General features: G+C 55.9%; 1 protein-coding gene across 4 annotated transcripts; it reads left to right on the top strand.

Annotated features, from left to right (window-relative positions):
- Window positions 1-27,910, top strand: RBPMS2 (RNA binding protein, mRNA processing factor 2). 4 transcript variants are annotated; one of them, XM_054077606.1, is made up of 8 exons: window positions 1-223; window positions 14,248-14,325; window positions 14,924-14,962; window positions 15,498-15,560; window positions 17,107-17,257; window positions 18,014-18,162; window positions 26,414-26,483; window positions 27,390-27,910. In XM_054077606.1, exons 1-7 carry the CDS (start codon window positions 164-166, stop codon window positions 26,474-26,476), a joined length of 603 nt encoding a protein of 200 aa, XP_053933581.1. In that variant the 5' UTR covers window positions 1-163; the 3' UTR covers window positions 26,477-26,483; window positions 27,390-27,910. The 4 variants fall into 4 exon arrangements, with proteins under 4 accessions (XP_053933581.1, XP_053933580.1, XP_053933579.1 ...); XM_054077605.1 differs by having other exon boundaries at window positions 26,586-27,910; XM_054077603.1 differs by having other exon boundaries at window positions 2-223; window positions 26,738-27,910.

Genomic DNA, 27,910 nt, shown 5'->3' with positions numbered 1-27,910 from the left:
GGCGGCGGCGGCCCCGGGGCTGGGGCGGGGGTGGGCGGCCCCGCAGCTGCGGCTCGTTCGCTCTGCTCCGCCCGGCCTTAACGCGGCCTCGGGCGCCGCATGTGAGCCGGGAGGGCAGCCCCACACCGCCCCCCGCACCCCCGAGCGCACCCCGGCACCCACCATGAGCAACCTCGGCAAGGACACCGAGCACAGCAACGGCGGCGGCAGCGGCGAGGAGGAGGTGCGGCGGGGAGCGGGACGGGATGCGGCAGGGACCGGGACCGGGACGGGGCGGCGGGGATGGAATCAGGGCTGGAGCACCCGGACGGCGCACGGCGGGGACGGGGCACTGCGGGACCGGCGGTGGAGCACCGGGGCTCGGGTGGCGGGGGACCGGGGACGGAGTCCAGCGGAGGGGCACTAGGGCTCAAGGGATAGGGTACCGCGGCGACGCGGATGGGGCACCGGGCAAACCGGGACCGGGGATGGGGATTGAGCACCGCGGGACCGGGGAACCGTGGCGTCGGGGAACCGGGAGTGGAACACGGCAGCGGCGGGATCCGGGAATCGAGCACCGGGACCGGGGGATGGGGATTGAGCACCGCGGGACCGGGGAACCGTGGCGTCGGGGAACCGGGAGTGGAACACGGCAGCGGCGGGATCCGGGAATCGAGCACCGGGGCAGTGGGGATCCGGGAATCGAGCCAGGGACGGCGGGACGGAGCGCGGCTGGATCGGGGAGCCGGGGACCGGGGTCGAACGGCAGCGGGCGGGGTGTCGGAGCTGGGGGCCGGGGTACGGAGCCGTCGGGGAGCCGGGGCTGGGAACGGCTGTGGGAGCGGGAGACTCGCGGGCAGGGCGCTGGCTGGTCCCCGCTCGAGGGCACCGGGGTCCTGTCCCCAGCCCTGCCCCGTCTGCGGGAGCTGCGAGGCCGGATCGTGGTGCTGCTCCCCACGTGCCGGCAGCCGCAGCGGGCGACGGGCTGCCCTGCCCCAAGCCCCCTTCCCCGTCATGGCTGGTGAGGGCTACAACTGGGATGGTGCTGGACTTTGTGCTGGGGGGGCTTGCGAGGGTTGCTTGTCAGTAGTCGAGCTCGCAGCCCTGCACACTTGCCCTCCTGCTGTCGGAGCGCTGGCTGGGCAGCAGCATCGCTGTCTTACGGCACCTCTGGTTGTGGCCCTCGGGCAGGCGTTGGTGCAGTGGGTCACCATCTTGGAGATGGCGCCGGAAATCACCCGGCCTCGGCAGTGTTTTGCTGCAGTCCTCCACCCCCGGCCCTCGGGACCGAGGAGGTGCTCTGCCCCCTCCCTTCGCTCTCCTCCAGTGTGCCGTGCGCTCGCGTCGCCGCAACATGGCGCCTGGCTTGCTCCACCACCCACCGGGGCCCACGGTCCCCATGCACCAGCTGTCCTGGGGCCATCACGCCTGCTGGGCTTCAACCATGGCATGGGGGGACCTGGGTGATGGGGTGGAATGGATTGGCAGGCGGTGGCTGTAGCGTTTCGCTCCCCTGTGCGGAGCAGGGCTGATGTGGAGCAATGGGACAAGGCTGTGATGCTCCTGGTGCCACATCCCAGCCTTGCTAGTGGCACTGGTGTGGGTGGGTTGAGAGATGGGGCATCTGGAGCCCCATACGCTCTCCTTGGTGTGGGGAGGCTCGGTACCAGGGGGTTTCATGGGATGTGCATGTGTGCGCAGAGGACTCGATGCGGCTCCTTGATCCAATTATTCACTGGCCTGCAAAGCAACTTGAGGTCGATGCTGCTTGGTGCATCCCAGTGCTGTTGCTCTGTCTGGGCTGGTGCTTTGCGGGTTGCAGGCGGGTGGTGGTTTGGCAAAGTTGAGTGCTGGAGGGTATTGCGTTTTAGGAGCCCGCAAGCTCTTTTTGGAAGCTGCTCCTCCCTGGAGTGGTGCTTGGTGGCTGGAAAACCAAACTAAAGATTGCATCACTGAGGAACAGAGAAGAGTAGAACACAAGCAGCCCCTGATCTCTGTTTTGCCACCTCTGGCTGTGTGTGGGGAGGGGAACAGCCCATCCCATCCTGCTGGATGGTCTGCAGCCTCGCTGGGTGCAGCAGAGGACCAGCAGCCTGGAGGTGGCTGGGAATGTTTGGGAGAGGGGTGTCCCAGTCGGTGATGCTGTTGGAAAGCCCTCTTTCTGGCCAGATCTATCACAAATAACACTGTGGGTGCTGAGCTGCTGGGTGGCCGCTGTGGTGGCCACTCTGAGCCTGCGGGAGCCCTGCAAACACTTTTTCTCATACATCCTCCTGGCTGACTAGGAGTTGTTCCTCACCACAGAATAATCTGATGATGGCCCAAGGAGTGACCTTGTGTTCGGGGTCCTGGCATGGCATGAGGGGCTTAATCCCATGTCTCAGCATGTTTCTTGCCTCGACCTCCTCTTGATACAGAGCAATAAATGTGTTTAGGGTAAAATTGAATCCCTTGGTCCCAACATAAGTAGGAGGGTGTGCTGGAATATCTTCCCACACCATGTGATAACGCTGCTGGATCTTGACAGTGCGGACATTCCTGCATTCCCCCCAGCCTGCTTCGCCACCCCCACCCCCCCAAGCTCTTGCAGAAGGGTGCCGTGCGCCCCAGATATGGGGGCGAAGCTCTCAAATTCAGCCGTTCCCTTTATCTTATCTGTAAACCCTGGATCTCACAGCCTCTTCCTGCACGGTGACAGGAGGAGGACAGGAATGCCTCTCGCTCCTCTCGAGGTCGTTAGCGGGAATGTTAAACAAACAGGGCCGAATGTCAGTCCCTGCTGTTCCTCACCAGACACCTCCCCGTGCTCGCTCCCTCCCTGCTCGCTGCTATCTGCTGTTTAGTTTTCCAGGCAGCTGTGGTTTTGCGGGACAGCCCGTGTCCTGGTGTTCCCGAGAGGTAGGTGCTGCGCATCTCCACTGCAGGCAGAGCTCTTCTTTGCAGCCGCAGGAGCTCGCCTGCTCGCCGTAGGCACCGCGTGTGGTGTTCCTGGCTGTACCACGATGAGGACACTGTGTACTGCCTTGGGTGGCTGGTCCAAAGTGTTGCTTCTACTCTGGAAGCTCATCCTTCCTCTCCTGGGAGGTTGCAGGTCTAACGGGAGCAGGGGAAATCTGGAGCTGGTTGCACAGGTGCCTACAGCAGGCAGCTGAGGTCTCTGGTCATCCTTTCTCTTAGTCCTGTCCCTCCAAACGATGGCGCGGCCGGTCCTGAGCGCCTGCATGCAATTCCATGGCTGCTGCTGTCGTGGTAGAGCTTGGACATAGTGAGCTGCTGAACATGGAAAGCGTTAAACGTGAGGTGGTGCTGGGTGAGCAGAGACCAGATGAGGGTCAGGGGAAGCTCCCTGGCTTCTGTGGGCCTGTCTCCTGTGGCAGGAGAGGGTCCTCGTCCCTGCTGGTCCATGACAAGGCTGCAGTGTTGCCCTGTGAGGGGAGGCAGAAGGCTCTCGGCTCCCAGACCACTGCCTCAGCAGCGAGGCCTTCATCCTTTCTTAGCTGTTGGGGGCTGGGGCTGCCAGAACCCCCCCGGGAAGCTGCTAGTAAGCAGCCGGTGGTACGTGCTGGGTGTCTGTAGCTTCATGGACTGGTGCCAGGCATCTCTTGATTTCTGTAATCTCTGCATGAGTGGACCGAGATACCTCTTGCACTCATGGATTCTGGCGCTCTGATGTGAAATAAATATGGTTGATATCACTCTTGCAGTGAAACAACAGTGTGGTGTGGCTCTATGCTACAAAGAACTTGAGGGCATAGTAGTTACGGGCACCATTTGCCCGTGTGCCTGGCCTGGCTGAACCAGGATGGTCCTTCAGAGCTGTTTCATGCATCAGAGAAGTCCCCTCAGTGTTAGATGCAGCTTTCTGTTAGTGACAGATTGTTGGCTGAGCAAATACCCTGAAGTGACCATGCATGCAGAGTTTCTGGGAACTGGTGTGTTCCCAAACCTCCTCTTGATCCACCAATGGGCTGCTTTCACTGGGGGAGGGATGTGGGAATCACCCTGTTATCTCCTCCTGTCCTGGTGCCTCTGTAAATACACTGGAAATGAGCTTCCTTCTCCTTTCTTGCTCTTTCAAATTGAAGTTTCAAATGTGAGTAGGTTTCTTTGAGCACCTGTATCCCAGCTGGTCTTCACGGTAACTGTTGGGTAACAGTTCTTCCTGCTACCTGCCTGTGGAGCTGGTCCTGGAACAAGATCCAGCTGCAGAAATGGCTAATTTGAGGAGTTGCCCAGCAGAGCTTCCCCTACTTGCCCTCAAAACAAAGAGGCTGCTTGTGATGCCCACAGAAGTTATGAAGGGCCAAACTCAAAGGTTCCCTCACTAGCAAAGGCCTCTGCTTTCCCATCCTCAAAGTAGGAAGGAAGCCCTTGGAGATACCTGGAAGGTAGTTAAGAGTGGTTCAGGTGTGGCTGTCTTTCCTCATGCCTCTGCTAGAGGAACTGGCACTGTGAGAAGTCAGGTAGCTGGAAGTGGTATTAGAAGGCTTTTGGAGCCAGAAGATCCTTTGGGCTTGCTGGTTTTGACCATGACAAGTCATGAAGACTTTGCTACTTGGATTGTGAAGACATGCTTCTGCCTGTCCTGGACCTCAGAGTGCCTCAAGTGAAGGCTTCAGCTTTGAAGCATGATTAATAGAATCACAGAATAGTTAGAGTTGGAAGGGACCCTTAAAGATCATCTAGTCCCAACCCCCCTGCCAAGGGCAGGGACATCCCACTAAATCAGGCTGCTCAAGGCCCATCCAACCTGGCCTCCAACACCTCCAGGGGTGGGGCAGCCACAACCTCCCTGGGCAACCTGTTCCAGTGCCTCACCACTCTCATAGTGAAGGAATTCTTCTTAATGTCCGGTCTAAATTTGCCCCTCTCCAGTTTATACCCATTGCCTCTTGTCCTATCCCCACAAGCCTTTGTGAACGGTCCCTCTCCAGCTTTCCTGTAGCCTCTTCAGATGCTGGAAGGTCGCTGTAAGATCTCCTTGGAGCCTTCTCTTCTCCAAGCTGAACAAGCCCAACTCTCTCAGCCTGTCCTCGTACAGAAGGTGCTCCAGCCCTCCGATCATCTTTGTAGCCCTCCTCTGGACCCATTCCAACAGCTCCATATCCTTCTTACGTTGAGGATTCCAGAACTGGACACAGTATTCCAATGAGGTCTCATAAGAGAGGAATAAAGGGGCAGAATCGCCTCCCTTGATCTGCTGGCCACGCTGCTTTTGATGCAGCCCAGGATACGGTTGGCCTTCTGGGCTGCAAGTGCACATTGCCGGCTCATGTTGAGCTTCTCATCAACCAGCACCTGAAGCCCTTCTCTGCAGTGCAGCTCTTAATTGCATCACCCCCATCCTGTATTGAAATCGGGAATTGCCCTGACCCAGGTGCAGGACCTTACACTTGGCCTTGTTGAACCTCATGAGTTTCTCACAGGCCCACTTCTCCAGTGTGTCCAGGTCCCTCTGGATGACATCCCCTCCTTCCGGTGTGGCAACTGCACCACTCGGGTTGTTGTCATTAGCAAACTCGCTGAGGGTGCACTCAATCTCGCTGTCAGTATCATTGAGATATATATATATATTGAACAGCATATTGATATTGGTATATATATATATATTGAACAGCACTGGTCCCAGTACAGACTCCTGAGGGACACCACTCATCACGGATCTCCATCTGGACTTTGAGCCATTGACCACTAGTCTTTGAATATGACAGTCCAACCAGTTTCTTATGCACTGTACTGTCCACCCATCAAATCCATATCTCTCCAATTTAGAGAGAAGGTTGTTGTGGGGGACGGTGTCAAAGGCTTTACAGAAGTCCAGATAGATCACATCTGTCGATTTACCCGTGTCCACTGCTGCGGTTACCCTATCATAGAAAGCTACCAAGTTGGTCAGATAGGATTTGCCCCTGGTGAAGCCATGCTGGCTGCCATTACTCACCTCCCTGTCCCCTGTGGGCTTTAGCAGAGTTTCTAGGAGGATCTGTTCCATGAATAGACTGTGGAGTGAGGTCAGCACCTCCCCTACAGTGCTCAGGACCTTCACTCCAGGGTACCAGGCACTGTCTGGGACCCAGTAGCCTTCTCTGATCTGGAGGTGATCAGTGTCAAAAGCATGTTCCTAGGGATGCCTGCGCACCCCCTGGAGGACAGCATCTTCTGCTTTTTTCGGCTTTCAAAGGCCTGTGTGCCACATGGGAGAAGGATGGGATGGTGCTGAGGCTTGCTCTGTCCACCTGTGTGGTGAACATCATCTCCTGCACCTAGTCCTGGGGACAGGGACATGATGTTGACCTCTGCTGTGTGACCTACGGGAAGGAACAGTCTTGAGCCTGGCTGGCCAGTTATTATCCTGTGGTAGAGCACAGATGTGGGATCCTGCCTCCAGACAATCCAGCGGCTGCTGAGGTGGGTTTCTCTAGTGGACAGTAGCACAGGACCACATGTGCTGGCCTCGCACACAGGTGTTCTTGATCATTGAGTCCAAGCTTACCTGCCCACAGGCTGTGGTTGCTGGAAACTCAAGGACCAAGTAGGGCAGTCTTACCCATGTGAAGGGTCTCCAGCTCTGCTGTGGTGCTCAGAAGAGGCTTTGGTAATGCTGCACCTCCTAGTTTGGGATGTACGTTCCCAAATGTGTGTCCTTTCCATCTGCTTTCATGGGCAGGAGGCCAGGGTCTGTTTGAAGGTGTGACTCCCCTGGGTCACCTACAGCAGCGGCCTGAAGTGCAGAGCAGGCTGTGGAGTTGGAGGGACCATCCAATCTCCTCTGTGAGGTTCTGAAAGCAGGAAGGAAACTTCTGGGGTTTCCCTGCAGCAGGGGGGCAGTGGGAGCTGGCTGGTGTGGGACCTGTTTCTAGCAGTGGCCCTGAAGCTTGGGCTGTGTCCTGTCCATTCTTGCTCCGTACTCTGCCCTGCTCCCTAGGCTCTTTCTGGACTGGTGGCCTTACCTCTTATTGGCCCTCTCTAATGAACGGGTTGGGTGCCTGCTCGGGGTCTTGTGGGGAGGGGAAGATCCCTGTGGTAGTGCAGAAGGCAATCAGGGAACGATGCTGCTTATGCTGGTGTTTCTGGTCCATTTCTGAGTAGCGTAGTCCCTCCTCAGGGGCCTGGTGTCCCTGTCTTGCCAAAAGCTAGGCTGATGCGATGGTGGCTTTGTCCTATGAGTGCTTGTCATGCTACTGGTGTCACCAGATGTCTCCTTGTGGTCAGGGTGACACTCCAATAACCACTGGCAACAGCTGAGATCTGCTGCAGCCTTTCAGCTCGCCATCACCAGGGCTTTGTGGAAGACTTGCTTGGTGTTGGGCCGTGCCGATGCCAGGCATGCTCCATGGGGCTGTGGCATGGCCAGCATTGTGGTGGGGCTGGTCTGAGAAGAGATTCGTGTGCCTCTGTGGCTGTGTCCTGGCTCTGTGGGCAGAGGAGGACTGAAAAGTGCTGAGGAACCTGCTTGTGGTAGAGCGATGCAGAGACAGATGTGTTTGCTTCGGGGCATGGGGGGAGAAGGTACTTTGTGATGTTCCTGCAGCCAGACCAATGTCTTCTGCTCAGGGCAGAGGCTGGCAGGAACTTGTCTCCCTTCTGTGTCTTCTGCCAGAAGAACAGATGCCTAGGTGTGGGCAGAGGGAGCTGGTTTGTAGGTTCCCCTGCCCCCCCAGGATAAGGTCCATGGCTCCAGCTGATGGTGAAAAGCGTCTGTATGTCCCCAGACATCAGAGGGTGGCAGAGGTGCTGTTGTGTCCCTGGACTTGGGGCTTGTTGCAGTGAGCTGAGTGTCGCGAGGGTGGATATGAGCATCCTTCAGCGAGCTGGCTGTGATGTTCATGCACGTTTCCTACCTTAGCAGCCCCCACGTAAGGTGGAAGGCTGTGGTGGCAGCCTGGGGACACTCAACCAGTGTCTCCCTGAAATGGAGAGCGGCTCTGTCCAGATAATAACCTCCTGGGAGCCTCAGCGCTGGCCTCTAATGCTCCAACAGCTTTGGACCCCTGCTGTGGCCTGGGCTCCACTGGGTGCCATCCTTTCCACCAGATCCTGCAGGGGACAGGACCTGATAGCGGGGAGTCTCCGCTTCCTCACCGGGGCCACGGGCTATTCTTGGGTACTACCCCATCCTGCCTGGACTTATCGGTGCCCATGTGCTTCCTGCTCCCTTGGGCAGGGGCTGGTGCCTCCCCTTCGCCCCAGTGCCTTCCTGCCCTGACCGCAGGGGCAGCTGAGCCCCACTGCCTCCGCCCTGGTGGGGACAGCAGCGCTGGGGAGTGTGGAATGCCCAGCCTTGGGGACAAACGCATGTGCGCTTGGGCTGGCTTGTGGTGGTCAGCCTGCCTTCCTTCCTTCTGGGTGAGCAGGATGGTGGTCCTTCGGTGCCCTCTGTGCAAAGGCTGATTTCAGAAGGAAATGCCTCCAGCCTTCCTCTGCCTCAGGCACCAGGGGAGGTTTGAGGCCTTCTTTCCCCTCTGGGGATGTGTGAGCAACTCCCGTGTGGGGGAGATGCCCTGCAGCTGTGGCTGCTCTGGGATTCTTGTCTGGAGCAGCTCCTGGGCTGATCCTGCGCTGATGCTCAGTGCCGCCCTGAGGACCTCAGAGCTCTGCCAGGGCTGGAATTGCAAGCCGGCAGCCAGCTCTGGCAGCCTCCCTGCTGCTGGAGAGGGGAAACTGAGGCACGAAGTAGTGAATGAGCCTGTCAGCAAGCCCCTTCCCCTTGGAGGCGTGCTCTGTGGTGCTGAGGCTTTCGTGCCCGGCTGTCCCCAGCTCAGTCCAGCCATCCCTCTCCGCTCATTTCCCCCTCCATGGGGTTTCTTGGGAGTTTGATGTGTGGAGGAGCAAACCTGCCCTGGTCCGGGTCCACTGGCGCAGTGGCAGGAGCCCCCCCAGCCCCACATCCCGTGAGGGGCAGTGGGATGAGGGTATTGTCCTGCTTCCAAGTGTCTCCCTCCCTGTAGCCCTGTTTTGAGAGCTCACCTCCCTGCTTTTGCTGCGGTGCCTTATAAGTCCTGGTCCTGGAGCAGCCGGCAGCCTCGCTGCATTCTAGCAGCCTCGCGTCAAGTGGCCCGAGCTGCATCTCAAGTGGCCTGAGCTGTGCCACAGTGGCCAAGGCCAGGGCTCTGTCAGTGGCCCCAGGAGCCCGAGAGGCACCCACTGGGATCTTCTCCATCGGAGAAGCTGTAGTCCATACCCCTCAGTTGCTGGGACCTCAAGGTGGCTGGCTGGAGCAGGCACTGCCTTTGGGATGCTGTGGCAGAGCTTGTTCCTGGCCTTGGCAGGATGGTGTGGGGCTCCCTTCTGCTGGTGGCACAGGAAGGAGGCTTGGCGGACGTACTGGTGTGGACATGGGGAGATTGCTTGTCTCCAAGTAAAAATGGCATGGAGCTTCCTGGAGAGGAGGAGTGTCCAGCAGCACTAGGTGGCTGAGCCGCTAGAACAAGTTCCTGCCGTAGCTGTTCTCTGATGTCTCCTGACCGCTGGTGGTGAAGGCTTGTGTGGTCCAGGTGCTGGGAGCGTGGTCCTAGGACCCACACGGTTTTTGGGTGGCTGCAGTGGCGCCACAGGTGGGCAAAAGCAGGGTTGTGGGTAATCATAGGATCATGGAATGTTTTGGGCTGGGCTGGGAGCTCACAGCCCATCCAGTCCCATCCCCTGCCATGGGCAGGGACACCTCCCACTGGATCAGGGGCTCCAAGCCCCATCCAACCTGGCCTTGAGCCCCTCCAGGGATGGGGCAGCCACCACTGCTCTGGGCAACCTGGGCCAGGGCCTCCCCACCCTCACGGCAAAACATTTCTGCCTAAAATCTCATCTCAATCTCCCCTTTATCAGCTGAAAACCGTTACCTTCATCCTGTCCCTGCTCTCCCTGATCAAGAGCCCCTCCCCAGCTTTCCTGGAGCCCCTTTCATCACTGGAATCTCCTTTAAAGTGTCCCTTCTCTTCTCCAGGCTGAACAACCCCAGCTCTCCCAGCCTGCAAGGGCTGATCTGGCAGGAGGGGAGGCTCAGCCTCGCTGGTTTGTGGGAGGATTCGGAGCAGCCTTGTAACAAAGCCCCAGCGCTGCAGAGCTGTCGGAGCGGCCTCACCGCGTGCTCATGCCTTTGCATCAAACGCTTCTGACATGACCTGACCCTTGCTGGGCTGCGAGGCAGCGCCTGGCTCTGCGAGGCACTCCAAGCAAGAGCTTTTGCTGAAAAGCAGGGGTGTATGTGGGTGCTGCGAGACCCCTGCTGCCCTCTGGCAGTGCTGGGGCAGGAAGAGGCAGGTGTTACTGCCCGGTGCCTTTCGCACCTCAATGCTGAGGGCCCGGCTGTGCTGGCACCAGGTGCCTCTCCTTGGGACACACAGTTGTGGAGCTTTAGAGCCACCAAGGACTTGAGCACTAAATGAGTTTGTCCTTGAGCTTCCCTCCTCCCTCAGTGTGGGAAGCTGTGCTGGACTCCTCCCTCTCGATGATGGCCTCGATGGTCTTGTCCCTCCTGGCACAACTCGTGTTTTCCGTGGCTCTCCTCCATCTCTGCCGGGTGTTTGAACCAGGGACATCCCTGGGGACACGGGAATGAGGAAGGGGAAGCATTTTCCCTAGGGAAAACGTGACCCTGCTGGGCTGTCCTCATGAGAGCTGCTCTCTGCCCCGCTTCTCCCCGTGCCTGTGTCCAGTCCAGATCCAGGATCTGGGTGATGTGGGGTTGCTCTCACCCAGTGTCTCATCTCGAGTGGCATAGTCTGACAATGAGAGTAATGACAAGGTGTTCCTGGATCTGCTGTGTCTGCTCCAAGCTCCTGCTGAATGTGCAGGCTGGCTGAGGCAGTTCCTGATCCTGGATGTTCGAGATCCCAGATGGATAGTTTGTCTTGCGGCTCTTCCAGGTGCTCTGTGGGGAGGCTGGATATCCGCATGGATCTGGTGTTTGGTGGCAGGGACTTGAAGCAGGACAAATATGTGCAAGTAGAAGCCTTCCCTGTCTTGGCATGCTGAGTGCAAGGCTGGAAGCCTGGGCTCACCAGCTCTGGGTGATCCTGCAGGACTGCAAAGGGGTGACCAGAGAGTCCCAGTTTGGTTAATCCACTTAAAGAATATTGTGTGGACTCTGCTGCCCTCATCTACAGTTCTGTCTTGTTGGGAGCCCGGGGAGGAGGCTGGGCCAGGGCTACCCACAGTGCATCAGGTGCTCAGACTGGCAGGTTGCCTCCTGCTTTTCTCCTGTAGGATAACCCAGATCTCCATTGCTTTTTGATTGCTGCTCATCCCATGTTTATGCCTGGTCTCAGAAGCGATCTCCCCCTGGTTTACCCCAATCTGTCCCTCAAATGAATCACTCAGGTCTCTCATCAGCCTCACCTTCTCTGAATAACTTGGGCTCCCTTCCCCCTTACCCTTTTCTAGATCACTTAGGGATGTGCAGAATTGCAGAGATCATGGAGTGGTTTAGGTCGGAAGGGACCTCAAAGCCCATCCAGTTCCACCCCCTGCTACAGCCCCTCAAAGCCCCATCCAACCTGGCCGTGGGTACCTCCAGGGATGGGGCAGCCACAGCTTCTCTGAAATCTGCCAGACCACTTGGTCTCATTGCTTCTCACAAGCTCTTCTGAGCAGCAACCTTCCTTATTTTGTCTTGGTACCCTGGGGAAACCTTATTTGAAGATGTTAACTGGCTGCATTTGGGATCACTCGGGCTTTCTTCGGGGCAATGGCAGCCCTTGGTGGATGCTGTGGATTGGCTGGGATCCCCTTTCCAATGCTGTGTGTGGTGACACACTAGACCTGAAGGCTGAGGGAAGCTTTTGGCCTGTGAGAGGTCTCTTGCTCCTGTCCTTGGCAGCAATTTATGGGGCTGGCATTAGGGGCTTTTTCCCTCTGACAAAGAGTGTTCTTGGGCACCCGCACTGCTCTGTTTGGGCTGTTGTAAGGGCTCTGAGTAGCTGACTTATCCTTCCCCAAGCAACCATGCCGCTTCCATTCTGTCACGCCTGTCGTAAGGACTTACCCAGCAACACATCACGGGACCACTTAGAGAACCATCAGGGATGCGGATTTCTATCTGCTTGGAAGAAACATCCATTCTGGGGTCTGAACACACTCGGATCCTGAAATATTGAAAAGGGCTTGTGCTTTCACGTGGCTGAAGCACATGTGTGCCACCGCACTCGGCGCAGTCCTTCCCTGCAAGAGATGGCCCTGCATTCTTCTGGGAATGTGCCGCAGGCGCCCCGCGCAGCTTTCAATGAAGCACAAGTGCCAAAGTCTTGGAGGCGGCCAGCAAGCCGAGAGCCCATGCCAGTGCCCGCTCCGTCTAGGCAGGAGGTGGCCCTGGAGTGGTGCATCGAGGCATCAGATGGGCTGGGCTGGGTGGGGAGACTGTAGGAATGAGCCCGGTCATGGGAATTGTTTCTGCCGTGCTGCAGATGACATCCGGCTCCTCTAGGCAGGGCGAAGCCAAAGCTGCAGTGTACAGTAGGACCGTCTGAACTGAGGGACCAGGGAATGGGAAAGATGCCAGTGTTGGAGGGAAGGGTGCTCCATGGTTGTGTTCTGTAGTGCTCTTGAGAGACACCAGGCTGGAGGAGGGCTCTGTGCCCTCTTAGGGGGTGGTGGCAGCCCTTAGTCTCAGCATGCAGGGAGAGAAAGAGGGATAGAGGACCCCAAGACTTTCATCATCACTGTTTGTCCTGGAGGGCTTAAGCTGCCCCCGCCCCCAGAGTTGATGTGAAGGGCGTCTCTGCCCTGACAGACAGACCTGCCCTGGGCACAAGAGCTCAAGGAGGTGTGTGCCATCTGTAAACGGGGGAAACCTCCCTGCTTGGGGGAGTCTTGAATCCAACTGCCCCTGAAGAGCTGCAGAGGAAGGGGGCTCTGCATACTCCTCTGGTTTCAGGTGGCTGCTGCCTCCAGCCCAGGAGCAGGGCAAGCATGTGCTGCTGGCTTTGGTGGCAGAGGAGGTTTAATGAGGTGTTGAAGACAGCTCACCTTCCCTGGAGAAGGGGAAACAACTGAGCCAAGTGCTTCTGCCCTGCAAATGTGATGGGTCGTTCCTGACTGGAAAAGGGCCAGGAGGTGGGCACTGGCTTAGGGCTTCTGGTCCTGCTGTGTTTGGCAGCCTGGTGCTCTGTGGTGCCTTTCTGAGCCTCTGGGCATCAGTGCTGTCCCAGGACCACTTCGTGGCTGGTTTGGGCCTGGCTCGGTGGTGGTATCCCCATGCTGTGAAAATCAAGGAACAGGAGGCTCCATCTTATTTCCATAGCCTTCCTTCTTCCTTCCCCTGTCTGTTAGTGCTAGCCAAGCTGTGCTTGCATTTTCCTCCTCCTTGTTAATGCTGACTGGTGTCTTGGTGACCTCTGTGCCCAACTTCCCTCTCCAGAGTTCTACTCATTTACAAAAAGTCTTGGCAGCTTCATCAATGTGATGCAGCTTGGAGCCCACTGATCCAGTGGTAGGTGTCCCTGTCCATGGCAGGGGGTGGAGCTGGATGTGCTTTGAGTTCCCTTCTATCCCAAACCATTCCCTGATTCTATGATTGTGCTGCTTCATTTGGAAACAGACTGCTGGCTGACATCCCCCAGTGCAGAGGGAAGGTGGCCATGATAGTCTGACTGTTGAGCAGCGTTGAGTTCTCCCAGACTGTGAACCATTAACACTGTTTCTCCTTCCTACCTATTCATGATAAGCTCTCATGAATACCTCCGTAGCCTGTTTATCAAACTCTTCCTCTGGTACTATGTTTTTGCTGAATGCATTTGGACCTGGTACCTGACTTCTGCAGCTTGGAAAGACCAACGGCCTCCATGGACTTTGTGCAAAACCCAAAAACTTTGGGTTTTGGCTGGGTGCAATAGGGCAAATGTGTAAGAGGTGATTTAGGAGCAACTTCTCAAGGGTGTGATGTGTGTGGTGACAGAGCTGGAACGGACCCAAAAATCATCCTCCCAGTGATGTTCTAGGGTGTTTTTGCAGAAGTTGGAAGGTGTGTCTATAGTGGTGAGGTGTCTTTCAGAACCGAGGTCTGGACCGTAGGGCTGGTGGCCATATGCTGTGCTGTTCTGCTGGAGTCTGAAGTTTTGTAAAGGTCTGGATCCTTTGTGGAAGGGAGGAAGGGGCTGGGGGTATGTCTTATCCTGAGCAATGCTTCTGTGATGTAGGGAAAGGCTAGTGCCTGATAGGCCACCTCTGGTGCAAGGTGTCTCACTCTTGCTGGACCCAGCTTCTGGACTGTGCTCTGTACTCCTGCTTTGGTACTAAGCATCTCTTTTCAGTAGACCTCGTTGACCTCTCTCCTAGGTGAGGACGCTGTTTGTCAGTGGCCTTCCTGTGGACATCAAGCCCAGAGAGCTCTATCTACTCTTCCGACCATTCAAGGTAAGAAGGTAATCAGACTTGGTCTTTGGTGGGAAAGATTCTTTCTTATGGCCAACTTTGCATCAAAGATCTCTGTCAGAGGGAGGCAAGGGTGAAGGGGAAAGGTAGGCTTTCGCTCAAGGAAACTGGTATGAAACCAGTGTGGTACCCCATGTGTGTTCAGCTGGGTAGCCTCCTGGGGAGCCTGTTGAAAGCATGGTGTCTCCAAGCCTGCTTGGTCAACCCTTCCTTGAGGATGTGTCCTGATCCCTTATCTGTCCACCCTTTACAAGATAATAGATTGTCCTTGGAGGAAACGGGGTTCCCTTGTTTGCATTCTTTTAGCATAGAGTGCTTGTCTTAGGAGCCTTGGTGAAGAGCTGGAAAATGGGATTTCTTCCCCAAGGAACAGAATGGCAGAAATACCTGCTCTGTCCTTAGATACTAGTCTCAGTCTGGTGGGAAAGAGAAGCAGTGTTAATGTTCCTCCTCCTATTGAAAACCCTGCCTTTCCAAGGGTTTGGTGCTGCAGGAACTCCTGGAGTTGTCCTGTCATGCCTTGGTTGTAGCTTGGCTCCTTCAGGAACCTGACACTGACTTGCTTTCTTCTCTTCTCCAGGGTTATGAAGGGTCACTGATCAAGCTAACCTCAAAGCAGGTACCTCCTTCTTCCACCTTGGGTGGTTTTGGCTTTTCCTAGAAAACCAGGAGAGCCCGGGGAGGGGGGACAGGTACCACTTCACTATGTAAAGCATTGCTTGTGTCCAGCGCCATGTATACAGCTGGGTCTGCCAGCTCTCAGCATGTGCTGAATGGCTCCATATCTCCTACTGCTGCCCAGGGCTGTATGGGCTGGGTGAGACCTGGTGCTTCAGCCTCCATCCCTGTGGTGCCAGAAACCTCCACCAGTCCCATTCTAATCAAGGCGGTGGTTGCCACAGCAAGGGTACCCCTTGCCCACAAAGGGCACCAGGGTGAGCCATGTTCCTATGTGTGGGAATTTTGGTGTGGTGGGAGCAGACACAGAGCAGGAATCTTGGGCCAATGGCCCAAGACAGTTCAAGCTCAGCTTGAGGGCCCTTTGCAGCTTTATATGTTTGCTTGCTGTAAGCTGTCTGGAGTGGAGGGGATGGCAGAGTGGTCTGAGGAGCTGGAAGAGGCTTCCAAACTGAAATCACTGTTGTTTCTTTTAGCCAGTCGGTTTTGTGACCTTTGACAGCCGGGCTGGTGCTGAAGCAGCAAAGAACGCCTTGAACGTGAGTAAACTGGTGTGATGGGAGGTCCTGGGGAAGGCTGGGGGTCACACACCCACCTGGGACTGTGGGCTAGAGCAGTGCTGGGCTTGCCCATAGCACGGGAAGAGTCAGAGTGTCTCAGCTGGGTCCCCAGGTGTGGAAGGTCCGTGGTCCTGCAGCATCCCACCACGGAAGCAGGAGAGGTGTTTGAGGCTGACACACACACACACCTGAGCAAGTGGATGCACAGAGGTGCAGTTCCTGACCACTGGAACGCTGCTCGGGGCCTCTGAGGGTGTGGGAGAAGAACAGCTACTCCTGGTGTTGGTGTACCCCTCCTCACTGAGCAGCGTGCCCGGTAACAGGATCCAGGCTATCAATCCTCTTCCTTGTCCATTAAACGCTCCCACTGCATGGAGGAGAGCTGTGGACTGAGAGGACTCCCTGGTTCCTACATGTGTCGAGGAGTGGTTAGAGCTTCTTTTCGAGGAACTTTTCCTCCTGCTGTCTGCACTGAGCATTGAGGTGGGGGCTCATCCTAGGCTGACTGCATGACTTGAGCTTGGCTTGGAGTAGCTGCAGCTGGCCGGTCCCCTCTGGGGAACCAAGCCCAGGTGAGAAGAGAGGTGATGGGGGCCATAAGTGGTTCCTACACATATACACGCGTAAGGCAAGAAGCAGACGCCCTAGTGAGGTGTTTGGCGCTCAGCTTGTGTTTAGCCTCAGCTTTTTGAGGCTCTAGATTGAGCTCACCAGGCCAGCAGGGGACAGTGAAGAAGGTTTAGGGTCTGTCCAGTTGCCTGTGGGTCCTGTGTGGTTCCAGTGGCCTTGTTAAAGCCTCACTGTAGCAAATGTCCTGATGGAAAATGTGTGGCAGTTCAGCAGAGCAGGTCCCTGTCCTGGAATCCAGCCTGTCAAGACAAGGACCCCTGACCTGTGCAGCCAGAAAGAGAGGAAACCAGCCTTTCCATGCTGTTCCCCCAGGAGGATGTAAAGCAGAGCCAAAGCTGCCTGGAAGAGGCTCTCTAGTACACTCACAGCATTTCCAAACTGCTGCGGCTGAAGGACAAATACATTGGATGGTCAACACAGCAAGCACAGCCCGAACTTATTTCCACCCTGTGGCCCTGCAAAAGTTAATGGGATCTAGGCAGGGAAACGTGCTGACAGGTTCTGTCCTGCTGAAGACCTTGCCTTGGGCACTGGGAGATGCACTAGTGCCTCTGCCCAGGCTGGTAGCAGCACCACGCATAGGAACTCCAGTAGAGATCGGGTTATACCAGCTCCAGCAGACAGATCCCTCTTGACCAGTTTCGGAAGCCATTGCTACTGTTGAACTGCATGTAAGGAGCAAAACTGTCCCTTGTGTTGGCAGAGGTGGTCCTAGAGTAACTAAACATAGAAATACAAGCGTGTGGGAGCTTGAGTGTTGCAGAGAGGTGACAAAAATCTCTGCAGTGTGATGGGCCTTCATTTCCTGGTTGGGCTTTGCTTCATGAATGGACGCAGCCATTCTTGGACTGGAAGCCTCACCTCTGAGAGATTCCTGTGCTTTCTTCTGTGACAGGGCATACGCTTTGACCCAGAGAACCCTCAGACCTTGCGGTTAGAGTTTGCTAAAGCCAACACAAAGATGGCCAAGAGCAAGCTGATGGCCACACCAAACCCCACCAACATCCACCCTGCCTTGGGCGCACACTTCATTGCACGGGACCCCTGTGAGTATGCTGGGACACACTTTGAGGTCATGGCTGGTCCAGCCTGGGAGATGCCCAGCACTGGGAATGCTGCCAGAGTGGAAAGGAAACAGTACCCACGTGCTCTGGCTGCAATCTGCCCAGGTCAGGAAGGCCAGCGGGTTTGGGGTTGCAGGAGAATAACAGGCATCTGGTAAGGCTTCTGGTCACCACTAGGAGTGCTGGGAGAGCAGAGCTGGGTTTGTTAGCTCAAGAGATACCATTAAAGTCCTTTAAAGTAGGTGTGAAGCAGAAAGAACCAGTCCTGTGCCAGGCACCCTCAGCCTGGTGGGGCGAGCGGCCCTGCTGAGACTGTTGGGTGATGCTGAGTGCCCTGTCTCCTGCCATGCCATCCCGTGGCACCAGACATGTGCTGTGTGTCTGCACCCACGTGGCCGAAGCCCCTGTGGGGTGCTGAGCAGTGATGGAACATGTTCCTGTCCTCATCTGGCCAGGCTGGGAGGCCAGAGGAGCAGCTGTATTTCAAACCTCACAGGGCTGGCACTGCAGAGCTTCAGTTTGGGGTTGGAAATGCAGAGCCTGTCCATGAAGCATGATAGGGTTGCAGGAGAATAGCAGACATCTGATAAAGCTTCTGGACAGTGCTGGAAGTGTGGAGAGAGTAGAGCTGGGTTTGGTAGCTCGAGCAATGCCGTTAAAACACTTGTAGGTGTGAAGTGGAAAGGACCGGCTGGGTCCAGGTACTGAGCTGCTGTCACCTTTTCTCCTCCTGTCCAGATGACCTGACTGGAGCGGCTCTTATTCCCGCATCCCCTGAAGCGTGGGCTCCCTACCCGCTCTACACCACGGAGTTAACCCCTGCCATCCCCCATGCCGCCTTCACATACCCGGCGGCTGCCGCTGCGGCTGCTGCTCTTCACGCTCAGGTGAGTCCCTCCCCACGTCCCGGGCCAAGCACCAGGCTGTCCGCTCTCCCCTGCCCCAGTGCTCACTCCCATGGGTCTCTGCTTGGCTGCTTTGACCCTGGCCTCCGCACCTTGGCTCTTGGGCAAAGCCTTCTCCAGGCTGAAGTGCAACCCCAGCCTTGAACGAACCACAGGGAAGAGGTCAAGTGCCATCGGAGCTGGGCGATGACTTCTGACCCTGCTGGTCTGGTCTGCTTCCCTGCTAGAGGCAGGCAGAGAAGGGAACCTTAGGGCTCAGTTTCTGGCTGGCTTTGCTGGTCCCTGTGACCAATGGTGTAGGACTGCTGGGAGGAAATGCTATGTGTGAGGAGGTTGCATAGCAATGAAATGTCCTCCTGGAATTCACAGGGTTAGTTTGGTGCTGAAGCTGAGGGACTCAGCTGGAATCCCCTTGGGCCACGCGACTCAGATACTCGTGAAGCTGGAGGGAGGTGTCCTGCAGGAGATGGGCGGCCAGAGCCTTGCCGCAGTGAGGAGCTCTGGGCCGGTAGCATTGGCCAATGGAGGCAGGCTAGAGAGGGTCACTCTGCATGAGCCTATGGAGATGCTGGTGGGGGTGCACCCAGCTGCCTGGTGTCCCAGGGAACACTTGCCGACAGCTGGAGGTGTAGGGATGCCTGTACTGGTCTGCCACTGGAATGGTTTCATGTGCCAAGACCAACAGCCCTGCTGAGCATCAAGTCCCTGAAACCATGGAAATGCAAAGAGAGAAAGCCAAAGTGAAGATGTGTCCTGATTCTGCGTTAAGGTGCTTGGTTTGGAGCACTTGTAGAGGAGAGCCTGGAGCCCCTGTCCCCGCTTTGCTGGGTGCTGCCAGCCCGCTGTGCTCTGCTGCGGTCTCTGCTCCCACAGGAGTGCTGTGGGGGGTTTCAACCTCAGAGCATCATAGCTCAACCTCTGCTCTCCCTGTCCTGCCAAGCAGGGGGTTTAGCTCCCCTCTTCCCTGCTTAAAATGCAAGGATGAAGAGCTGTGTCCCTTGTCCACCTGCCCGACGGTCAGCTCGGCTGATCCCTTGGCATCCTCTTGCAAGTGTTTCGCCCAGCTTCAAGCCAAGCTTGTTTCCCAAATGTGGTTTGGAGGCACCAGATGGATGCAAGCTCTTGGCCTTGTCTGTGCTGGCCCTCACGTACTCGCAGGCCTCTTCTGCTTTTGCCCTTCCACTGGTGAGCTACCGCTAGGCTGAAGCTCCTGCAGAGTAGTCAAGAAGTATGCGGGGCCCGGGGCAGGACCAGGCACTCGTTTGTTCTTCAAGGACCACCAGAGCCAGGCTGCTCTTCCAAGTATTTGACCCTTGGAAGGGATGAGCTCCTTGGTGTTCTCCAAAAGTTATTGAAAGTGCCCAGAGCTACAGGAGTATTTAAGTATGCTCTGCTCCCAGGCATGCCAGGAGAGCAGATATCTTCCGTCCCTTGTGTGGCTGAGGTGGTTGAGGGAGCTGAAACCATTACTGCAGGTTGTTCAAAGATCGTCATCAGTGACTGCGTGGGGTCCCTGAGCTTAAGGATTTGGCATCAAAACTTTATGGTGGAGGAGAAAACCTCTGCTCTCCTAAAGCAGAGGGTATCAAGGAGGGCTTCAGCCAGATTTTCTGCCTCTGGGGTCTTAGTTCCTGCCCTCCAGCTGGAAAGCTACTTGTTCTGGAGAGACTGCTCAGCTTTAAAAGAGGTCTTCTAGTCTGAAAAGTGACTCTGTAGGACCCTCTGCCTGAGGAGGTCCATGACTGATGTGTCCCTCTTTGTTAGGGATCCAGCGTAGTCTTCCTAGGCCGTGGCTATGGCCAGACCCAGGTCTCCTCTGAATAGCAGCAGCCAGGGTGGTTGAGCAGTTACAGCTGCTCCTTGCTGTATTGTGCTTGAGCTGGTGGTGACCTCGCAGGGAGACATTCTGGCGCAGTATATGTTACCAATAAAGTTTTATGGAGTTAAACATTACTTGGGCTGGAGCTGCCCACACTCTCAGCTGGAGCCCTCGCAGAGCTGGGCAGGGTGGAGCAAGTCTCCAGGATGACTTTTGCTCACAAACTGGGCTAAAAGCTGTAACCTTGGTCTTGGTGCGCTGAGCCCTCTGCTCTCACTGGTGGATCTGGGTCACCCTGTGGAGGTGTGGGGTTGCTCTCCAGGACAGCAGCAGGTCTTCTTCCTGAGACTGGATGTTCATGGGGATGACCAGAGTTCGAGCAGCTCTGTAGCTCTCAGTCCTGGAACAGGCATGGAGTTAAGGCAGCAGTCAAGCTGGGAGCTTACTGCAAATGATTTAAACCTGAAGTGCTGATCCCCTCACAGCTCTGTTCAAGCCTGGTAGAGAGTGGTAGAGGAGGTGGCTGGCCTCTATGATGCACCCATGCAACCTCCTGAGGAGCTCCCCCGAGGGCTGGCAGGACATGGCATGAGGCTGGCCTGGCCTCGGCTCGTCCGCTGGGAGCTGTTGGTAAGCTGCTCGCAGATGGGACTGATGGCTGCTCTCTCATTGCCACCGTGCCGTGGTGATGCTCCAGGCAGGCTCCAGGCTGCTGTAGATGAGACCGTGGCCTGACCCTGCACTGCTAAGGGACTCTACCTGTGGGGACTCCACTGACTTTAAGATTGTCCCATCTGCCTTCCCTCTCTCAAATCCCTCCTTTGATGTCCCTAGTGAACTCCAGCCATGATGCCAGCGCAGGCTAGCCCTGAAGCTCAGAGCTGTCCCTGGAGATGGGACGCCCTAGTGATGCCTTATTGCAGCTAGTGGAGTGGCTGTTCTGCAGCTCCTTTCCTAGAAGTGTTAAGCATGATGGCAGCCACGTCTGGGAAGACTGGTAAGGTAACCATCTCTCCTCCAAGGTGCACCGTGGGATTTGCAAGCTTCTGCCCATCTCTGTAGCCCATATCTCCTTGGCAACCCAGTGCATGGGCCTCACGCTACCCACCCACCAGAGCCTGGGGAATGAGATACCAGGCCTTCTTTCTAACCCACGTCTCCAACTTGGCAGCACATGACATGGCGCACACAGCATGGCACCATCTTACATCAACTCCTCCAGCTGAGCCAGACTCAGCCAGCTCCCACTGGTGGGAGGGGAGCAGCCCGGTTGAGCTGGGGCAGAGACAACCCTGCTGCTCAGTCTGAAAGAAACCTGGTTTCTCCCCAACCACACAACCCTTTGAGGGCAACCAGAACTACACCTTGACCTCACTCCTGGCACACGGTGGGGGAGGTGAGTGACGTGGTAGTGATAGCACACAACTAAATTCTAGCGGGCACCTTAGACAATAGCACTTGGCGGTCACTTTGTTCCAGAATTGCCTACCGGGACAGACCCTGCCCTCCATCAGGGGTCTAATCTCACCTCTTTCCTCTCCAGTTACTGGAAATGGAGTTTGGCTTCTCTCTTGCAGCCTGAAAGCACAGGCAGGAACTTGTGAGCTGTAACGAAAGGTCTCGGCAGCCTGGGACAGATGGGAGCAGCATAGGAAACCGGGAGCTTGGGAAGAGGGAAGGTGGTCTGGGACTGGTTGGTAGGGAGGATGGCTCCTTGCAGTGGTTCTGGGTAGACTTTTTTTTTTTTTTTTCCTCTGTGTGGTAGTGATGTTTGGGAAAGAAGTCATCGAGGATGGGGGGCCCCAGGTCTGCCTTTGCCCTTGGAAGACTGGGAGGTCCAGAGATATGCAGAGTCCTTCTCGTAGGGAAATGGTTAAAGGTTGACACAAGCATAGAGCAGATGATACAGCTTGTCTTGGCCTTGGTGAGCAATTTTGTTGTTTGCCTGGGTGATGGAGTTGGGCCGCACTGCATCTCTGATGTGAAGCCACTTGTTTTGAAGTGCCTCTAAGCCAGGCTCCAGGTGGGCAGTAGGAGACACCAGAGGCTATTGACATTCCTGAAGCTCCTCAGTAAAGATGGTGTTTGTAGGAGACTAGGCTGATGTGCTGGGTACCCAGGGACTGTCTGTGGTAGGTGCCTCCAAGGCAGGGAGCAGGGTATGGGCTGGAAGCTCACAGATGCTGGTACTTCTGCAGTTGAGCTGCCCAAGAGGCCCTTAGAGCCTCTATGTTGTTGCTGCTGTTGCCTTCTCTGGGGGCTTTGAGGAGATGGTGGAAGAAGTAGGCCTCTGGAGCAGAGACCTGCCTGAGCAGGTAGTGAGTGAAAGGAGCAGTCCTGGATCACAGCTGGGTGATGGTGGTGCAAGAGCAGCCTAGCAGGACCCTGAGGCTTCCCAGCACTGAGTTGAGGCAGAGCCCATCGATGGAAGGGGAGGTCAGTAGACAATAAAAGCTTTCTCTCTGATTTTCTGGCTCAGAGCAAGCATCCTGAGCAGTGGCCGCAGTTGTGGATGGACGCGGGCGGGTCCTCGTGGCTGTGATGCGGTGCTGGCCCTTGAGAACTGGGGATGTGAGAGGATGTGCTGGTGTGGGCTCAGGTGCTGTGCTCATCCTCAAATACTCTCTCCTATTGGAATGCTTCTGTTTGGGCAAGTGACTGCCTGGGTGCCACCAGGCTGACTGAGCCAGGGAGATGCTTGTTCCCTGCGAGATGTCTCCACGAGCTGTAGTATGGGGTGCCTCAAGGCCCAAGGAGGTACAAGGCAAAGGGTGGACGCCCTTTGAAAGGCCCCTCCTGAGCAACAGGATGGATCAGTGCCCACCTTCCTCTCTGTGCCCGCTCAACATGCCTGCCAGCGTGTCAGAGCCTTGGTCTGTACCCAGGATCATCGTATCTGCAAGAGCTCCCACCAGCCTCCAAGCTGAGCCTCTGTGGCTTTGGGGCTGTGCTGGGGGGCCACCGCGAGCCAGGCTGGTTGGGTTTGTGTCTACAAGCATCAGAGACCTGTGGGAGGAAGACAAGGAGAGAGGGACCATCAGAAGTGGGGGATTTTCTGAGCCAGAGCTATGAATGGCATCTGTTTTAGGAAAGAAAAGCAGGATTTCTTGTTGAAGGTGGAGGTGCTGGAGCCTCTGGCCAGGCTTGGGGTGGAGTGTGGGGCAAAGGTGGGCTCCGATCTCCTGAGGAGGGGATGAAGAGCCACCAGGCTTGAGGAGCGGGTGGGGGTGGCTGTCTTGCATGTGCACGGTTGCCACGCTCTCGCCCAGCCTGGCGTGGGATGGAGGTGGCTCTGGGGGCTGTGAACTCGCAGCCTTGTGAATGCGGAGGGAGTTTCCTGTTGCTGCTTGACAGGAGGAAACTACTTCCAGCTGTGGAGGGGAGCTGTGTGGGAGTGGGAGATGCTGGCCGGGGAGGAGGACAGCTGGCTGAGATGTGGCTCTGCTGAGAAAGCACCTCCTAGTGACAGGGCCAGGGGGAGCAAGTAACCCTTGTCCTTGCACTGGAGGCTGCTGTGGTGGCCCCATAAGTTGTCGGTGATCCTGCTGCCTGCATCAGGCTGTGAGGAGATGACCGTGCCCCGGGGCAGTGTGGCCTGGATCATAGAATTATGGAATGGTTTGGATGGGAAGAGACCTTAAAGCCCATCCAGTTCCAACCCCCCTGCCATAGGCAGGGACACTTCCCACTGGATCGGGCTCCAAGCCCGATCCAGCCTGGCCTTGAACCCCTCCAGCTGGGACCTCTCACCGGGGAGGAAGGTCTGGGTAACTCCCTGCCCTTGATTGCCTCCACCTGAGGCTGGACTCAGTGGGATGCACCTGGCTGCTGTGTCATGGAGCAAGCAACGGGGCCAGCTGGGAGATGTCTTGGTGACATCCGTTTGCCTTGAAGGTGCCTGGCAAGTAGTCCAACCAGCTCAGTGTGCTTGGCTAACTCAAATGTGTTCTGCTGCCTGAGCAGGAGCTGGGATCCAGCGGATCTAAGCTGGTGAGGGGCTCCTGCTGTGGCAGAGCCTCTGAAATTGCAGGGCTCCTCCCTGTAGGAGCCATCGCAAGAAGAGGGTCTTAAGGTCCCTGAGTTCGTGCTTGGGGTTATTCGGTTTCTGGTGGAGGGATGACTTGGCCATTGTGGGCAGCTTTGCCATCTGGGAGGCCTGTGCTCACTGTCCCCTCCAGCTCCTGTGAGGAGGCTGCAGCGTCAAGGTCTTGTCAGTTTGCTGCATGTCTCTGCATGAAGGAGGAATGTCTTCTGCTTCTTACAGGAGTAAAGGGAGCAGGGTTTGACGGCACCCACTGATTATGTGCCTAGCTTGGAGAATGATCCAAGGGCTGTGACTGGGTCTCTGGGGGTGGTTTTCGGCTCTGTCTCTTCCAAAAACCCTCGTGCAGCCCCTTGAGGTGTCTCCCAGCTGGGGTTGGGGATGCAGGTCTGTGCCTCTGCTCGTGGAGAACTTTGCAGCAAGACTGGAGTTGTGTGTGGCATCCAGTGCTTGGTCATCTCAGCCTGGAGTGATTTTCTTGGTGGGTCTTGCAAGCTTACAGCCTGCAGCAGAGATCAGACTCTGGCATGAGCCCTGGTGGAAAGAGGCTGGCAGAATCGCCCTTGCCAGCATGACAGCAGAGCACTGGCTGTGTAGGGGTTTGAGCTCCAAATCCTTTGCTGTTTTAGAGGCTTTGACTGTGGCTACACTCTGCCTTTACCTAACTGACCCAGGACCTGGCTTCAAGCAAGCCTGCCTGTCGTTGGCCAAGGATCCCTCTTAGCGGGGGAGTGCCATGCACTGGGCTCGGAGATAGCCTGGAAATGCTGGGTTTTTCCCTCTGGCACTGGAGTGATGCAGGTGGTTGGGAGGGGAACATCTAGCCTGACTTGTTCAGGCAAGGGGACAGCCTTGCCAGGATGGCCTGGTAAGGGGAAGGGTTCATGCTGGGTTCCAGGAGGGTTCTGCCTCTTTTCTACCCATCTTGGAGGAAAGCCCATTGTTGCACTGGTACCCAGAGCCCAGCTGCTCCTGGCACTTGTCAGCACTGAGGCTGAGCTCTCTTCCCACCAGCTGGGAATGGAGGAGAGGGCCAATGGCTGCTGTGTTTCAACTTCCTTTGCACACGGCAGCAGGACCAAGCTCCGCTGGCTGCTGGGTCTGTGCTCAGCCAAGTGGCACAGATGCAGCTCTTGCTGCGCTCAGGCATGAAGCTGCTAACTCAGCCCAACCTGACGTCCCGGTCTTGCAGACTGAATGGAAACATCTGGGTGTCTGATGCTGTTCTGCATGTTGGCAGCTTGCTGCATCTACTGACATGTTGGAAAGTGTCTCTTCAGTTCCTGTTGCCATGTCTTCTTGCTGGGTCCCCATCCAACAGTTCTTCAGCAAGGAGCAGTAGATGTGGCAGCAATGACCTGCCAGGGAAGCCTACAAGTCTTGCTAGTTTGCAGCCTTACCAAGGCCTTCCTGTGATGTTCATAGAATCATAGAATCACCAGGTTGGAAAGGACCCACCGGCTCATCAAGTCCAACCATTCCTAACACTCCTAAACCATGCTGCTAAGCACTTCATCCACCGGATCCTTAAACACCTCCAGGGAAGGTGACTCGACCACCTCCCTGGGCAGCTGTTCCAGTGCCCAATGACTCTTTCCGTGAAAATTTTTTTTCTGATGTTGTCTGTCTGGAGCCTCTTCTGATGGCTGGGTTATGGCTTAGAGAAGTCTATGAGTCTCTTCTGTGATTGATGAGCTGGTTCTTATCCTCTATGTCACGTAAAGGTGGTCTGGTTCAAAGGTGTGGCCTCAAGATGGATCCTTCCACTGCCTGAGGGCAGAGTGGCCACCACCTTGGGGTGCTACATACCCAAAGTGAGCTTCCTCTGCCCTGCCTGAGGACGTGGGGAAATGTAAACTTGGGGGGGGAGGGGGGGGAGTGAGCTCGTCCTTGTACACACTTCTGCACTGGTGAACTTTATAGCTGGGTGGCAAGGAGATTTCCCGTCTTGAACGGAAGTGTTCTGTGTGTGGTAGTGAGCTGGGTGTGAACTTTGGGACTGTCTTCTGGCTATACCAGTAGGTGGAAGGTACTTGAGAAGCTAAGGCAAGCCCTGAGATGAGATGTTTGCTTTCTTCTTGGGCATGTGGGATCCTGCTGTGCTCCTTAAGGAAGGACCTGGCCAAGTCCCAGTGCCTGGTGAGCCTGACCTTGTCCTTGCAGGACCCACTAGAGCTGGGCAGTGCTGGCGTGGTGCAGCTCAGGTTGGGATGCTGCTCGAGTAGTGTTTGGGGCTCCTCCTGGAGCTTCCCTTCCCCTGCTGAAGATGACTTTGTGTAGTGCACTTGTACGTGGCCTGAAGGAGCTGGAGGTTTGGGCTCTGGCTGGAATAATCCCGGATCACGGACCTCTGGCATGGCTTTCTTTTCCAGATGCGCTGGTACCCTCCCTCTGAAGCTACCCAGCAAGGATGGAAGTCTCGTCAGTTTTGTTAGTTTGTTAGTAAGTAACTCATTTCTCTCAGAGCTGAGTTCTTGCCCTGCTTGTCCTTGGGCTCGTGGGGAGGAGGACGGGAGCTTGGGCTCAGCCTGCTGTATCCCAAAGGATGCGACTGGGTTACATCAATGGGTGACAGTGCCAAATCTGAGCCAGCCGGAGCAGAAAGCCCCCCGAGCCCTGGGATGGGGAAGGGGCTGTGAGTGCCGCTTGGGGAGTGGATCACAGCAGCCCCACTCACCGGAGCTCCTCTCCTGCAGCGTCTCCTCGGCTTGTGCTCCTCTTCCCTGCCTTTCCGTGGAGGGCTGTTTCAGGGACGATGGCTCCGACTCCTCTCGGTTTGGTTTGCGGCCAGCAGACAAGGCTTTCGGCTCGCTCCTCTGGGGCTGCCGGCATCCCCCCTCCCAGGACTGTGAAGCTGCCTCCATCCCTCGCTCCTTCCCTCCATCCCTCCCTCCATCCCAGGGCATCCTCCCCGACCGAGCTGTGCCGAAACCCAGCTGGGGGCTCGCTCCCGGGCTCCCCCCGCCCCAGCAGCTCGGCTGAAGGCAACGAAAGGCAATGGGTTTTGCATGTTTTCTGGCATGAATTAAACACTTAACTTGTGTCTGTGTGAGTGTAAGTTTGTTTGTTCTAGCGTTTGTGTAACCGTTAGCAACGGGCTGCGGCCCGACGGATTGATCCATCAAGGTTTGCATCTTGCTTCAGTGAAGACTTGGCTTTGAGAAACACCAACTGTCCTTGTCTCACCCCTCTCCCACTGCCCTCCCCTCCCCAGTACGGCCAGAAGAATTTGAAACATGTATTTTGTTGTTTTTTTTCCAAGTTCGATGCACTGGGTTTTTGTTCTCAGCCATTCTCCTCCTGTTTTAAAGTCAGGGTTGTTATAGTACTTTTTTTTTCCTTCTTCAGACTTCTATATATAGAACGGCTGTAAAATAATATCGAACCTTTTTGTTTCCACCTCCTTCCGATTGGAGAGCATCCAGTCCTGCCCAATCATCCACCATCCTTCTGGGAATACCGAACAAAAAAAAAAGCTACGAGTATTTTTGTACCATGTGGAATAAGGAAATATTTATGCATCATGAAGAATTTCTTGTGTGTTTGTGTGCAATTAATTAATATTATTATTATTATTAAAGAGAAATTGTAATCCTGTAAGATAAGTTAATGTTTAGTTTAAAAGCTTGAAAGAGAAGGGTTGTGTTCTGTAATGATGACTTGGTCAGGCAATAGTAAATGAGAAATTGTGCAATTTTTGTTTTAGCATCTTATTGCTTGGTATTGAAGTGCTTTAAGTATTCTATGACCATGGCTGTCTCGCTTGTACTAAGAGTTGAGAATGAGTTGCTCTATCATTGCTGATCCTATGAGAATGTGAAACTGGATAATATATGAAATGCAACAACGACAAAAATATACCCAGAGGC

Source organism: Cuculus canorus, chromosome 12 (genome assembly GCF_017976375.1).
Source record: "Cuculus canorus isolate bCucCan1 chromosome 12, bCucCan1.pri, whole genome shotgun sequence".
NCBI classification, from domain to species: Eukaryota; Metazoa; Chordata; class Aves; order Cuculiformes; family Cuculidae; genus Cuculus; species Cuculus canorus.
Note: the sequence above shows the minus strand (reverse complement) of the source record. Positions and strands in the feature narration are given on the sequence as shown.

Bases quoted from the DNA above. Each gene is read 5' to 3' on its own strand.
- RBPMS2 (XM_054077606.1), top strand. From the start codon at position 164: ATGAGCAACCTCGGCAAGGACACCGAGCACAGCAACGGCGGCGGCAGC. The intron at 224-14,247 runs GTGCGGCGGGGA...CCTCTCTCCTAG, and splicing joins GCGGCAGCGGCGAGGAGGAG to GTGAGGACGCTGTTTGTCAG. The intron at 14,963-15,497 runs GTACCTCCTTCT...TGTTTCTTTTAG, and splicing joins TCAAGCTAACCTCAAAGCAG to CCAGTCGGTTTTGTGACCTT.